This window comes from Pleurodeles waltl, chromosome 10 (genome assembly GCF_031143425.1).
Source record: "Pleurodeles waltl isolate 20211129_DDA chromosome 10, aPleWal1.hap1.20221129, whole genome shotgun sequence".
NCBI lineage: Eukaryota > Metazoa > Chordata > Amphibia > Caudata > Salamandridae > Pleurodeles > Pleurodeles waltl.
The window spans coordinates 817,672,735-817,688,522 of NC_090449.1; the positions used below are offsets into that span (position 1 = coordinate 817,672,735).

At 42.4% G+C, this 15,788-nt stretch overlaps 1 protein-coding gene across 2 annotated transcripts in view; it reads right to left on the reverse strand.

Moving 5' to 3' along the window:
- KIF15 (kinesin family member 15) overlaps positions 1–15,788 on the reverse strand; it is a 930,781-nt gene that overhangs the window by 426,546 nt on the left and 488,447 nt on the right. For both annotated transcript variants that reach the window (XM_069211483.1, XM_069211481.1), the window contains exons 25-27: positions 15,251–15,355; positions 14,713–14,835; positions 5,889–6,035 (exon numbers count right to left, since the gene is read on the reverse strand). In XM_069211483.1, the coding sequence (XP_069067584.1) occupies positions 5,889–6,035; positions 14,713–14,835; positions 15,251–15,355 (375 nt within the window). The remainder of the gene's footprint in view (positions 1–5,888; positions 6,036–14,712; positions 14,836–15,250; positions 15,356–15,788) is intronic.

The following is a 15,788-nucleotide window of genomic DNA, read 5'->3' on the forward strand; positions in this document are numbered from 1 at the left end:
ATGGTAAGGGTCTTTGGAAGACAGGATGGAGGAGACAGTGGCAAAGAGGCACAGACTCAGACAACAAATGGCAACAGGTGTCAGAGGCAATAAGCTAATCACGCAGAGCAGATGGGAAGGAAAGTGGCAGCATACCAGACCATGCAGGCAGGATGGGGCAGGGCAGCACAGTGGACAATGGAGGGCATGAGGTGAAGGGTAGGAGCATGGACTCAGACAAAAGAGTGCAGGAGAAGGGAAACAGACAGCAAGCTGACACACCAGGCAGGTGGGACAGGCAGTGTCAGCATAAAGGGCCACAGAGGGCAGATGGGAGCGGCAGTGTCAGCGCAACAAATCCCTTAAAGTAGGCAGGAGGGGCTGTGGCAGCTCAAAGGAACATCATGAGTAAAATGGAGGGGGACGGGCATGTACACAGACATCGGAGGGCAACGGGAAACAGGGTAGAGGTTGCAAGCTATCCATGCAACCTAAGCAGGAGGGGAGTGACAGGGGCATAGACTCAGCCACTGTAGGGCAGAAGAAGTGGTCTGGGACAGCAAGCTAACCATTTTGGGCAGTGGCAGCACACAGACCATGCAGGGCAGGAGGTGGGTAGGAACAGCAAGATAGCAACACAAAAGGATGATGAACGTCATGCTGAAACCTTTCACTCACCTCTAGTCACAGATCTGGGTTAAATCCACTGCTCGTTTGCTCAACATGCCACTTTAGTTTAGATGCAGTCATTTTCAAATCAGCCTTGATCCTGCCATCATGTAAACAGTTCAGCCCTAACTGCCAGGCCTTCCCTCGATCGGAGAAAGGCATCCTAAGACCAGTTTCAGAGTATCACTTCTTATCAGCCAGGCTAGCTTGAATCCAGTGGCACAGTGACCGTTGACAAAACAGCTCTGTCCAGCGCATTAGTTGTGTTGAGTCCACAGCGAACTGTGAACTTTGCTGCATCTCTCCCGTCTGCAACAGCTTGGGAGAGCACGGCCCAGGTCTTCTTTGGGATCGTAGGCAGTGCTTGTGCAACCATATCCCACAGATCTTGGGAGAAGTGGCCCAAAAGGCATGCAGTATTCACAAACTGCAATACCAGGCTGGCGGAAGAAAACATCTTTTTACCTAGTGTCTCCAGCCTCTTCGATTCCCTATTAGGTGGGGCAGTAGGGAATACACCAGGTTTAACATGGGAGGTGGAAGCCTGGAACACCAAACTCTCAGGGGTAGGGTGCTGAGTAAGGAAACCTGGGTCCCCTAAGATGGGGCGATGGTGACGGCTGATTATCCTATCCACAGGAGCCCCTGTGTTGGGCTTGTACCAGGTACCCAAAAGTACAGCCTTAATGGCTTAATTGAATGGGACGAGCAGTTCAGATGGGGAGACTCCAGGCTGAAGCACCTCTGTCAAGACATTGGTCTTGAATGCCACCAAGGGCAACTAAAGGCCGAGGACCTACACACCACTATTGCAAAAGACGTTCTCTCCTCCGGAGCCAAGGTAGGGGGAGAAAGCATATCAGAAAATGAGGATGTGTCCAGACCAATAGTTTTACCTAGTGCCACACACCAGTCCATATCTTGATTATAAGGCTGGACTTACTGAGGGTCCAATGGCCACTCCCATTCCTCCCAAAGTCCTCATCCATTGGAATAGGGCTCAGGATCTGATCTAGTAGGCAAGGCTCTTGGTGGTGCGGGATATGGTGCCCAGCGATGCCTCTCTGGCTCCGTATCAGACTTGGGGATTAAAATGGTGATGTTGCGGCCATTGTGGTGCCTCAGCATCTGGACTGGCACCAGGGAAGGTTGAGGTGGTATGACCAATGTTGGTCTGGATCCAGGAATGGAGTCTTGGGGCCGCACATGCACCTGGGCTGCCAGCGTAGAACCAGAAGGGAACCATGCAGACATGGAGGGCCTGAAGGCATGCCAGCGGGGTTGGCTTAAATCAAAAGAAAAATAGTCGGATGACCCAGCCTAAAAGAAGGGTTTGGGGCTGCCAGACCAGACATGAGTGACACACCCCCTCACCCTCCTGAAAAACACCCCCATCCTAGAATATGACCACCACACACTTTGACCCTAACCATCCCAGGGACAGATCGTGGCAGTATACCTCCCAATCTATCTGCCACCCGCCCACTCCCCAGGGGACAGAAAACCCACTAGATAAAAAGGGGGGAAAAGATACAAAAGGGTGGGGACATCATCCCCCAGGCATTGGGTCATGCCGCACCACAAAAAAAAAAACGTAACAGACTTTCTCCACTTCTAGGGAATTAATCATCCTGATGGCAAGAGAGGAAATTGTTATGCTTTTGAGTGTTTTAACACGTGGGCCAACGTCCTCCCAACTTCTATTCCGGAAAGGAACAAATCAAACCGGAGACCTTTCCAAATCAACATGGTCGTCGCTTGATCCATGATTTAATCTGCTCTTGTTGTAGGCGCTAGGCCCAGACACACAAGTAGTGAAGCAGCTGGGCCCAGCCTCAAATACTGCGGTTATAGCCATTACCAAATCAGGACATTTTGGACAGGAAAATATGTCTCCACATTGCGATTTGGGGCTTGTTGTGCTGTGGGTGCTAGGCCAGTCCAAACAAGTAGGGCTGCATTTTTATCTGGAAAAGATTTGGAACAATGGATGGTAGGAACGTTTTGGATTCTGGAATTTACCTTCACAGAAATATGAGGAAAGTTTGTGCTTTTGGAAAAGTTTGAGGTTTGAAGGACATTGTGGGTACAAAAAGGTAGGGGAATCCAGGCAAACTAATCTGAGTGTGCGTTTTCAGAAATGGCTGGGACTGGTAGGTTTTCCTAGGTGTCAGATGAGGCTAGGCTCAAAATCCACTGCAAAAAATAAAATAATAGGGATGTTCTGAGGGGAGAAACCTGATCTATGTTGCATTTCGGGGTCCTTTCTGTTGTGAATGTTGGGCCCACCCACACATATGGGATACTATTTTTATCGCTTCAAGTGCGGTAACAGTGGGTTGTTTTGTGGATCCTTGACATTTTTTTTAACTTTGTGACGCAACTGTGTGTTTTTAGCCAAAGTTTAAGGTTTTCAAGGCATAACAAGTAAAAAAGTATTAAGTGATCCATGCATGTCACACCATCCCGAACTCCCTTGAGTGTCTAATTTTCTGAAGTGTCTGGGTTTGCTAGGTTTTCCTGGTTGGTTGGTAATTAGATCCCCCAACTACAAACTGCAATTACTTTGAAAGCATAAAAGTAGGAGAATTTGACTGCCTCTTCGAAAAATGCAAAAACTGTGGTTAAAAAAAAAAAACTCTGCTTGTTTCTGAAAACTGGTAAAATGGTGATGTGAAATCTGGTAACATGGTGATCCTAGCCCAACCATCCTTTCGTTGATGGCATTTTTCACAAAATTTACCTTGGGTGTCTGGAGGGAGGGAGCATTCTGTGAAGAGTTTTGCACACGGTGAAGAGTAGTAGGAGCTTGGACACCTAATGGGACTTAGTTTTCTGGCAGTAGTGGACTCTTCATGAAAACTTGTGCACACGAAGGATGTACGTAGTAGCAGCTTGCCACTTAATGGGGCTTGTATGTCTAGAGGCAGTATGCTAGAGTCTAATTATTTTATATAAGCACGTATTTTTATGTAATTCATGTTCTACATGATTCTGTGCCATTTAGAAGTTATTTACATATTTCAAAGGCGGTACTGGTTTGTAGAGTAAATTGAACAACAGTAGGTTGGATGACGTCATTAATGTCAATGATGTCATTAGAGATGTCACTAGTGATGTCATTGAACATGTCAAGTGTGATGCAATATGCAATTCTTTAAGCAGAGGATGATTATGGGGGCACAAGATATAGTTAGCTCAGTAAACTACACTTGCTGAATTTCAGTATGTTTTTTTTTTAACTTCAAAACTGTATCTCTGACATTTCCCCTTATATAACCTTTGTTTTTTTTTTCCACTCAATTTCTAGTAGTTTTTTTTTTTTTTTACATTAAGTAAAATATTACTAATATACCTAAATGTACGCAGTAGGCCCTGCCCTGCATAAGGGGGCTTGAGTATGTGGAGGGAGTGACCTCTCCATGAAGAGCTGTACAGAGAGCAGCCTCTCTGTAATAGCGTCTCACTTACCTAATTGGGCTTGGGTGCCTGTAGGGAGTGGGCTACACGCACAGTGTGTGCACTGAATTTAGTAGGGCCTTGCCCACATAATGGGGCCTAGATATCTTGAGTGAGTGGGCTCTATGAACAGTATGCACACTCGCTTCATGCTTCCATAAGGAGTGGTCTCTAGGCTCAGTCTGTGCAAACTGTGCATGATGTAGTAGGGGCTTGCACATTTAATGGGTTTCATAGTGTATTGAGAGTGCATTTTCCATAAAGGGCTGTGCTTTAGTGTTTTTTTTTTTTTTTTGCTCTCTCCTAGTCCGCTGAGCCAAGCCCTGTAATGGTGGCTGCAACATTTTTCTTCATGTTGCAGCCATTATTGTATCACTCTTTCCTATGGGACCAGCCAATTATATATTTTTTGTGGACTTTTTCTTCCCCTCAAGACTCCAAAAGCAACCTCAAATTGTGAACCTTAAATTCTCTGAAACATCTGAACAAATTTATGGCAAATCACAAAAACCATGCTTTCTGGCTGAAGGAGAGTTTTGGGACACCACCCCCATTTCTCAGCCCCCGTTTCACAGATCTGACTTGGGCAAGAGGAAGGACATATCAGTGTGAGGTGAAAATATGCCTACTTATGGTGAAAAAACACTTGAGGTTGGAGGCCCATCGGTGGCAAGAAGAAAAAGAAACCTACAAGGGCAAGAGAAGTAAGTCAGAGGAGGGGAGGCATAAGGCACACAAAGGAAAGTTTGCCAGATCGAGTGAACTGCGCTCACTGGTTAGAGGGACTTTCCGGCTTCCTAAGCAAGAGGACCTTCGTGAGGCTTTGCATTCATTTTCTTTAAAGGCTTAGGCCATTTGTCGTCTACCTGCCTTCTGCTGACTGCTTTCACTTGCATTGTTTAAGATGCTTATGGAAAGTTTCGATGATAACTTAGGCGAGGTTCACAGATGATGGGTTAAGAGAAGAACCATCTTCTTGCAGTAATATCAGTTCAGACATGTTCAGGGTTGGTGCAACAATTATTTCTACCTTCTCTCAAGAGGAAGAGGTACAGTTGGGCGTCTGGGAAGTATGTGGGAAAAGGGACTTGAGACTTACCATCACACCACCATTGATAGAGGTCAGCGCAAGTAAACAAATTGGTGCACAAGAGATTTGGAAATTATTAGCAGCTTGTGTTGTGCAGCATAATCTACCTTAACACATTTTTTTTGAATCAGTGTTGTTCCTTTCTGAACCGTTGATTTACCACTTAGTATTTTCCAGTTCTCCGTTTCTGTTGTGCATATTGAGGAAATTGTGATATATCCTAGTGTCATTGATCTTAGGTACACAAAAAAGCGCTCTTCGGTCTGTAGATAGAAGGTGGTGTGACAGCACTCCGTATTCCACGTACCAGTCATTTGCAGCAAATTGGTCAAGACTGTAAAATGATCATAGCGTATTGTGTATCATGCAAGTCTCTGTTCTACTTTGTCCTTAAACATTACACTAACAGAAAATATTTTTATTATATGTCTGGGCCATCACTATTAAAGAAAAAAATATAATGTACTTATTTGCGCTGATGGACAGCAGAGAGACACACAATATTGGGAAAACGGGAGATAGGTTTTACCATTTAAGTACACATTTGGTCTCCAAGTATAATTTCAACTCTCTTGCAAGAACGTTCCTTGCGACCATGGAACAGCAGCAATAGCACAGTGTTCTACTTTTCTAATGGAAATAGTGTTCTACAGTGTTCTACTTTTCTAATGGAAATAAAAACATATTTAACCTGTTGCTGCAGCTCGTTGATCAGGTCTTCTTTCTTCCTCAGATCTTCCTGGACTAGCTGCAGTACCCCAGCCTGCCTATTGGAGGCCTCTGTTAACAGGTCTAATTGCTCGGTTGCATGGGCAAGGTCGTCGCACAGGAGCTCTTTCTGTAAAAAATTACAACTCTTGGTAAATTGTAAGTAACCTGTGGTCCCCTTATATATCTTGGATATTCTAACTATTTTGGTTTTCCAGTTCTACCAAAACATTGCAATACCATTCCTTCAGCTTGTGGACAAATATTATTATAAAGAAAAATTACACAAACTCACAAACTAGCTCATAGAACACCAGCAGGGTATTTGTCGAACTTTCTAAGATCCATGAAATAGCTGAGATCACCCAACAATAAGAAAGGTGAGGATCCATGTGTTCCCTCACTGTGTAATGGAAAGCTGGTCTCATCTCCAAAGCTTCCTTCAATCTTTCGGGTTCCCCAGTTGAGCAGTCGAAACCTGACTAATGACAACTCTGAAGGTAGAGTCTATATACAATTTATTGCACTGCTGTATTAAGGGTCGTTGGAGTAAAGTTCAACTAGCTATAATACTGTATAAAAATTTCATTTAGTGGTATGATGTTACCATCTTGTGGGTGGTGAGCCGAGTGCCCAGAAAAGATATATAATTAGAATTGGTTAGTAAGCTGCCTTTCCATCTCAGTTAAAACAGTTTCATCTTTTGAAGTGTATTTCTTCCAGTTTTCAAAAATACTTAGTATCAACATTTTCATTTCGTGGTAATTATTTGTAGAATATGCTCAGATATGCGCATTTTACAGACACAGCACTTGAACAATTATTCATTTGAGCAATATTTGTAGAGAACAATGTACATTCATTATCCAAGGATCTCATATTTGATGGTCTTCGGGAAAGAGCCACAAGTAAAAATACCTCAAAAGAAAGTTGCAAGGGTAAAAAAAAAATAGAATATCTGGCAGAAGGGCTTTAATTATGTGACCACATTCCCTCCAGATGGTCTAGGAGTACTGAACCAATGGATATGGATCTTAAGAGACAGATCCTGCAAATGATGGGCGTGAAAAGGGAGTAAATCAATATGAATACTCGGCCTCAAATGTATATGCAGGTACGGTGGGGTGGGGCATAAGGATAATGGCGCACAAAGGACCTTGCAGGCCTAGTATTTGAGCTCATGATATGGCTATTACATGGGAACCCAAATTCAGGATCTCTGCCCCACTAGGTAGTTTGAGGACACTCCCTAGTGCACCACAGCTTCATTTCTTCAGGCATCCAAAACAAAAAGCAATTGATGGACCTGTGATGAAGCCATGATGGACAGAGGCTACTGAGTACAGGAGTTTGAATATGTATGGGCTGGGAGGAGGTCTTACAAAGTCAACTAAGTGGGGGAGGGACGTTAAAGCAGAGGTTAGAGAGGACCTCTTGGAAGCTCATCGGTCGCCTAGATATGGTGGAGGTTTCTAAGGGATATCCAAGTAGGCAAAGTCCCAGCACCAACATCCAGATATCACCTCAGGAGGTCAGATATAATTTGGGTAATGCAACTCCTCAAAACCTATAGTACAGTTCGAGTTTGTATTCACACTTCATGACAACTGAACAGCAGTGCACTGATCTCTGCAGTCAGTGAATCCTAAATATTTTAATTCACAACTAGTCAGACTGGAGTAGGTTCCATTGCTTCTGGTAATATGGAGCTTTAATTGGGCAATGCCAGGTTTTGCCAAGCTCCCATCAAATCCAGTGGGGCACAATGGCTATGTACTAATATGGGCATAACCCCACAGATTCTCAAATGGAAAACCACACATATCCCAATTAGACTTATCCTGTAGAAGAAGATTTAACTCAGAGATGGGCTGTGAATATAATTATGCGTATAGCAACTGTATCAAAGAGTAATCTAGCAACATGTGAACTGAATGTGATCACAATGATTCCTATGTTCACCTTGATTTTGGTGTTTACAATCAGTATTTTGTTCATAATTATTTTATTGATGGCAACAATATTTCACCCAGACAAAAAATAAACATGATGGGTTAAGGTCACTGGATTTAACTTTGCTTGGAATTAGAGTAGAGGTACCACTGAGTAAGCTAAAACAAAGCAAAATGTCAGGACAAAAGCAAAAAACAAAATGGTGGGGGCTGGATGGCTTAATCCACATACAACTGGACATTTTGCTCTCTAACACCCGAACTCTACCACTACTCCCTTTTCTAGTGTGAAAGGTTCTGGACAATGGAAAATAGTGTCTGCTCTGGTTGCATGGGTTAGTAAAAAGCTGAAGCTGCGAGTTTCCAATGGACAGTGGCATCCTGCCAGTGTTCCCATTTTAGATACGTACAGGTCCAATGTAACCAGTGTTTAACTTATTTTTCTGAGAAGCTGATGGTGCTGTGTTGCTGCTTTTGTTCAGTTTGCTTTTGAAAATGTGTCAATTTCTTGGTCAACATTCTCAAGGCTATATTATTTCAGGGGGCTTTCCACTGAGTGCTTAAGTTCTTTAATGGATTGTTGGAAGGCAGAGTCTTAAACACCTTTACCTTTCTTCTATGGCAGATTTCACTTGTAATCCCTTTAGGGCTTAACTCTGTTGTGCCTATGTTGAGCCAATAGTGCAACACACCCTGTAGTATTGTGTTCATATAAAGTATTTTCCCCCTGTTTGCGACTGAGATCTGGCCTGGGACAAGCTTCCACTGTTTCAAATAATCTCAAGTGAGATGGAGATCAGGTCTTGGTGGCAGAAATGACATCATGGGAACTTCCTACAAGAAAGTAATGAGTGCCTATTTAAAAAAAAGATGGAATTCAACATTAACTCCGACCAGTCTTTGGTTCCCCAGGTCTATTGGTTTCCTTGTCCTGCTTCTATAATCTGTTTGTCATTAATAAAATTATTTCAACATCAGGTCCCTTTCTGTCTTTGCCCTGTCTCTTCATGAAAACATGACATACCCTTGATTAGTCTCGTGTTTTCTGCTATTACTACGCGCTGATTTGTGCCTGAGGTGGAGTGGGACTCCAACCTCCAACATTCCTTGCGGCGGAGGAGGCCGCTCGAACCAGCTGAGGGCCCGAAGGTGCTATATTTGGAACGCTCTTGCCCCACGGCACAGGACGCGCTGACTTGTGCCTGGGGTGGAGTGGGACTTTAACTCCCAACGTTCCTTGCAAAAGAGGAGGCCGCTTGAACCAACTGAGCGCCCGAAGGCTCTATATTGGGGATGCTCTTGTCCCACAGTGCGGGACATGCCCAGGCCAAGAGGGGGCCGGTACACGCCCATCCGCAACTAGACAAGGCGGGGTCCTCCCTTTTGGGTTTGCCTCACTGCATCGACTTACAACCTCTATGCTGGCTTTATGGTTCTGGAAGGAGTGAGTCCGCTTGGTTCACTCTGATCTTAACTGCATTTTGCTTTGTGGTATGTCTCACTGTTTATCTTCATATTTGCTCTCTGTTATTGTCCTGAGTTGGCCGTGGCCCTTTAGATACTGCTTTGTTGAACTTTGGCCATGGGAAAGAGAAAGGTACAGTTAAACGGGGGGAATAGAAGAAAGTCACCGGTCAAATCTTGCTCAAGTCTATTGAATTATATCACTGGTGCAATGGAGGCACTGGAAAAGCAAATTTCTACTGTAGAAGGGTGTCAGGGAGGGGTGAAGGACAATCCCCCAGACCCAGCTAGTTCCCAGTGCTCTAATTCTCTTGGTTGTATAACAACCACTCTACATACGTCTTTGAACAGCTGTCTACAAGATGCATAAGACTGTATAATTATGTATGATTCTTATATGCAACCTCCCCCTAAGCACCCACAGGAATCCTGAACCAGGAACCTGAGTTAGCTACCCATTTACAGGCTGTTTTGAGCCCAGCTGCAGTAAAGCCAAGATGTAAGAAGGCACCTGCAAAAACCCTTAGAGCAAGGTTTCTCCAGATGATATTAACTCTGTGATTTTGGTGATACAATTCTTGGATTCTACTGTAAGGTTTGAAACGATGGCTCTAGTTACGAGAACAGGTCAGGTTGAGAGATCGGTTTCTGCGTGTCTGGAATATTTCAAGGGGGAGGACTGACGTAACTCAGCTGTCTGCAGTTCAATACAAATATTACAGGAGGAGGATCTGCTTTACCCCATTAAGGAGACAACATACATCCCGGGGAGGACAACGATTCTGGAACCATTGCTAATCTTCCCCAATTTGCCATCAGTGCAACACAAGGCGATATGAGAACTCTGGAGAGTGTTACGATTTTACATAGGGGAAACAAGCATACAGCCAACGGGATTTCTCACCCCACAGTCCCTCCTGCCTCAGTAAATGGTCATCCCAAAAACAAGATCGCATTGTCTCCTGCGGACCATCTTGACCTTCCACTGGAGGCAACCCCCTATGTAGTAGTTTTAGTTAACGTCCCCACCCTAAAATCATTGGTCAAGAATCTTGGGACTCACTTAGAAATAAGTCTCTGCATTGGGTGGGGAAACGTACGGTTTATCTGGAGTGTTGTTTTGAGATTTTAAGATGGTTAGAAGAGTTAAATGGGTTGGGCAAGGGAGTAAAAGCATGGAAGGGGACTGTATTGTTTTGTTCTTTAAATCCTCACCATTGGTTGAAACGGTTCTCTCTCTGTTAAATGTCCGTAGGGTATCAGATAACCACATTATGGCACTTTCCCTAGGTTTCTTTTACCTTCTTTTCCAGTCTAATGGAACCGTTTTAGGTTCTTCTTCGGGGGCCATATGTAACTTGCACACAAATTGTTGATTTAGTCCAGATTCGGTCCCATTTTCCAACAATGGAACATCTAACCCTTCAGTTAGCTGGCATGCCCTCAACGTTTGTAAAGGTTCCAGGGGGTTTAAGACAGCTTTTTGTAACATAGGTGGCTTAAAACGTAAACTAAAGATTACTTAATGGCTTCAATTTATTGCAGGATTTGAACTATTGTGCTACCAAGAGACCTGGCAAGTGGACCCTATTCACTTAAATGGTTACAAAACATTTCATACCCTGGCCACCCCATCCACTTTTGGAAGAGCCAAAGGGGACCTATGTACTTACATGGCCATTTGTAATCCTCTTACTGAGGTCCGCTTGGCAGTATCTAATGTGTTTTTTCAGATTATCACTGCCAAATTGTCGGCCGCGCCTCTTCTAGACCTGGTAAATGTTTGTAATAACTTAGGTATACTGGAAGTATATAGCACACTTAAGCAATCGGATTGTGAACTTACGACATTGCTCAAGAGACCTAATGTGGATTTGATAATTTTTTAGGGGTGGCAATTTTAACGTTAACTTGGGTCAATCTCAATCAGCTAAAATCTGTGGGCTTTCTAATTACGATGACAGGGTATTATCACGTTTTACTCAGTCTGGGTATGATGACCTCCTTAATGATTTTTTAATCTCAGTATGATCTAGGTTTCTGAAATCAGTTTGGTCATCCACCTTTCCCTTTCACTAGCACCTTTAATGGTAGGGGAGGGGGGGGGGGGAGGGGGGGGAAGATGGGGGGGGGGCAATACTGTTGGACCCAGATTGATTCAAATAAATTCCTAACACACCTGGTGGCTTTCCATAGAAAACCTACCTAGATAAGGCAGCTGCTCAGGAGAACATTATTGGGGCATTTATTAAAATAATGAAGGGAGTTAAAAGTGGCTTATCTAGGCATATTAACAATTATTCAGTAAAAAGAGGTGGAAGGTTCGACTCATTGTGCTCACGGGCTCACAAAAAGTTAAAACTAGCACTGCAAAAGGCGCCCTAGTGCAGAGCGGAGATGCAGACCCTCAGAAGAGATTATAAGAAAGCTTTGGCCCAGAGAAAGAGAAACTTGTAAGATGAGGCCTGGGAGTCACTTTTTGAAGCTAGCCTGACATGAGACAATAGGGCGTTATGGTGAGCGTTAAACACCACTTTTTTGAAAGCTGACAACTCCCCTAGGTTACAGATTGCCATTAAGAAATCTGAACGGGGTGATTACTTTTCATGTATTGATAAGAACCCTAGGGGGGTCCTCAACACATTTGGCTATTGATAAGTCTCTCCCTCCTAAACCCCCCTCGAGTTTAAGCAAAATCCTATTTACAGTGGAGGCGATTACAATGGCTCTAGAATCTAGTACAAGTGGAAAGGCCCCTGGCCCAGATTCCATCCCAGTAGACCTTTACAAGGCTAACATTTCCCTGTGGGCTCCATTGTCAACTGTAGTGTTGCGCCTGGTCTGGGTTCTTAAATACCTGGTCTAAATCCCTTAGAGTCCAAGTTTATAAGAAGGGAGTTTGTCTTAATCCCCCTTGTTATCACCCAATATCCTTATTGGATTCACTGGTAAAAGTTGTGGGGCGTATGTTATTGAACAGACAAGAGGACTGGGCTGAGTCATAGGGGATTCTATCTGAGCTCCTGCATTGGATTCAACCAGGTATTGGTACGGTTGAACAGGGTCCTAATCTGGCCCTTATCGTAGGCAAATATACGCAGTTGAAAAAAGCAATATCTATTTGGACTTTGTTGATTTATCATCCGCTTTTGATTGTGTGGTTCATGACGAATTATATCGCATAATGACAGAAACTGGAGTGGACCCACCTTTGTTTGATTTCTTGAGGCATTTGTATGTAGATAACACAGCCATGGTAAGATATGGGATTAAGGGAGAGTACTCGCGCAAGTTTTGCATAGAGAAGGGTGTCGGGCAAGGTTGCGTGTTAGCACCCTTTTTATTTACCCTATGCATTAATAACTTAGAGCAGGCTCTGACCAAGCAATATATTGACATCCCTTTTGTAGGGTGTCATCCTATGCCAACATTTCTCTATGCTGACGAAGCTGTACTAATGGCCAGCACCCCCATTGGCTTACAGCGCTTGCTTAATGCATTTGCGAAGGTTATGTGTAACTTGGGGCTTTTTAATGAAAAGGGGAAAACTTTTGTTATGAAGTGAGGCAAAAGACATGTACAATGTAGTAATCCAGCTATTGAAGGCACCCATATTGAGTTTACCAAAACCTTCGCATTCTTAGGCATAGTGATTGATTAGAGGGGTAGATGGATGTCGGTTGAACATACCAGGAAGTTCCATTATAGCAAATCTACCACACCACTCTGTAATTTTTCTAGAAAGCTGGGGAGGAAACCTGTGAATGACCTATTAGCCATTTATAATTCAAAGTGTGTGTCCATAGCTACTTATGGGGTCGTTCTGACTGTCAAAAGCTGCAAGTGTTAGAAAACATGTTTTTACGGTTCATTCTCGCAGTTCCGGACAGTTGCTCCACCTATGTGTGCCACGCTGAATAAGGGCTTTCATTCCTTAGCGATCTGGTGAAAATTCAATCTATTTTACTATGGCATAAAATTTTGACTACTAAGCAAGCTGCTTTAAATAGGGATATTATCACGGATTGTCTAAAGCTAGAAACTGCCAGACAGTTTTCCTGACTAAGATATGTCAAAAATATTATGACCGACTTGGGACATGAGGAATATTTTGATCCGCCAGAACTTTTAATGCTCATAAATAGAAAGCAACTTGGAGCAGATTGCCTGGCTTTGTGCGATGATCAAAGGTTAACTTGTGAGTTGATGAAGCTCACTGTCCATAGGCATGCAACTACCCTGATTACATCTGATCTGCAACATTTATTTTTACAACTTGAACTCAATGATCAGCATAAATTTAACTTAATACGTTTCAAGTTAGATATATTTCACTGTCTAATCAGTTTCCCGTTAACCAATGACTGGTCTAGGAATTTAAGTAAGTGCCCCTGTGATCACATCTCTGAACAGTGTATGTTGCACTGTGTTATTTTGTAAATTTTAAAAGCTATGGATTTTACCTATTTTGAAGTCCTTTGGTTTTTAACAACGTTGCCCCACCTACCTATTCCTACAGTTTCCTATCAGACACACATATTTGTCATTGTATGGTGAAGTTTTTAAGGGCAGTGCTTAAACATAGGAAGTTACTGATCATCTCTGAACCTGTAACATTTTAAAAAAATATATTTTTATACCGCTGTACGTATTATTGTATTTGATGAATGTATATTCATACATATGACTGATTTATGGCTTTTATGATTTTTCTATATGAAATACAATAAAGCTTTATGAACTAACTACTACCAAAGGTTGAGAGAGGGGCACTCTGCAAATCCCACAAACAATTGCATGCAGTATCAATACTGCATCTGTAAACACAATTACATATGCAGCAAACACATACTGTAAATTGCCAAGGATACATATGCTCAATTGGATGCTTTTGGAAATAGGCAAAACTTATAATAAGACATGCAGATCCTTAACTGGGGAATCCACTCAGTGCTCATCACTGGTTGACATATTAAGTAGCAAATGCTTCTGTTGTCTGGTTCATTAAGTCATGAGCTTTCCTTCATACCAATATACCACCCCTCTAGTAAAGTTCATACATTTACAATGTTATTTCTCATGGAGGTCTCATCTTCTTGAGATGGTAAACTAATGCTTCAGTATTGTCAAGAAATGTTATTTGAATAGGTGGATATATTATGATACCAGGTGGATCCCACAGTATGTCCAAATGATGGGATCAATTGTGGAGAAGTGCAAATGAATACATTGGTTCAAGGTCTGCACCAAGGCTTTGTGAATAGGTCTTTAACCACCACTAAACATAAACCTCAGAAACTTTAAGTCCAGAACCTGTGAGCAATGGAGAAAGTCAATGTTATTTTAGATAAATACACGTTTTGCAAAAGATCAGTCATGGAAAATCCTTACCTCAACATTATCAGCCAACTGTTTTCTTTCCACGTCCTCCTTAAGTTTCTCAATCTGAATGGCTTGATCATCTATAATGGATTTGCATTCCTCCTTAGCAAGGAGAGCAGCACTATATTTGAACTGTAAAATAAGCAAAATATAAGTTGCATCCACGACTTTGAGAGAACAGCATATGGATATTTCTTCAGATCCAAATTGTGTAATACTTTCTATAAACTTCAGAATGTTTTGAAAATGGATATAGGGGTTATCTATTTTAAAGTGTAGTTTCCTGTTCCATTTCTTTGAGGATTATTCATCTACTTTCTTTATATAGGCAGAAAGACAAACATTACAGCCATGTCACCATTGCTGCCAGTAAGTGAAATATAATATTAAAAGGCTTTATTGAACATCTGTTTTCATTGACATTCTGAAAGGACAGAGAGAGGATTTCATAGGTTGACCAAAAGGTCATTCAAAAGACAAACATACATTAGGACTGCAGGTGTAAAAGGAACATCAGTGTATGTAATAGGAAAGGGCAAGAACATACATTCAGGTCTTCTAGTTCTCCACTCATCAAATCAACGGATTCAGTTTTAAGAATGATTGATTTCCTCAGCTCCTGGATTTGGCTCATCAGATCTGAAACTACTTCCTGAAAGGACAAAATTTATTAAAGTGGTTTAGCCAGAATAAAGCCTCCCAACCAAGATTGTTTTTCCATTTACAGTATCCAGTGTATTTAACAGAAGATCAACAGATTGAAAATAAACTTTTAGAGACACATTATAGGTTGATGAATTTTTACTGTGTCGTTCATGTTAATATGGGACAGATGTTAGCGTGAATCAGAAAACTTTGAAAAACTCAAGGAAGAATATTAATTTGATGACTATTCACCATGTTCACAAGCATTACATAAAACCTACACTTCACTTGTCTGGTTTCCCTTTGAAAACATTTTAGAGGGTAGCAAACGTATTTCAATAGAACTGGAATGCATACATTAAGGTACTCGCAGAACGGCACACAACAGAAATGTGAAATTCAAACCTCAAGAAGCAATCTACACTTATCAAAAGATTGTA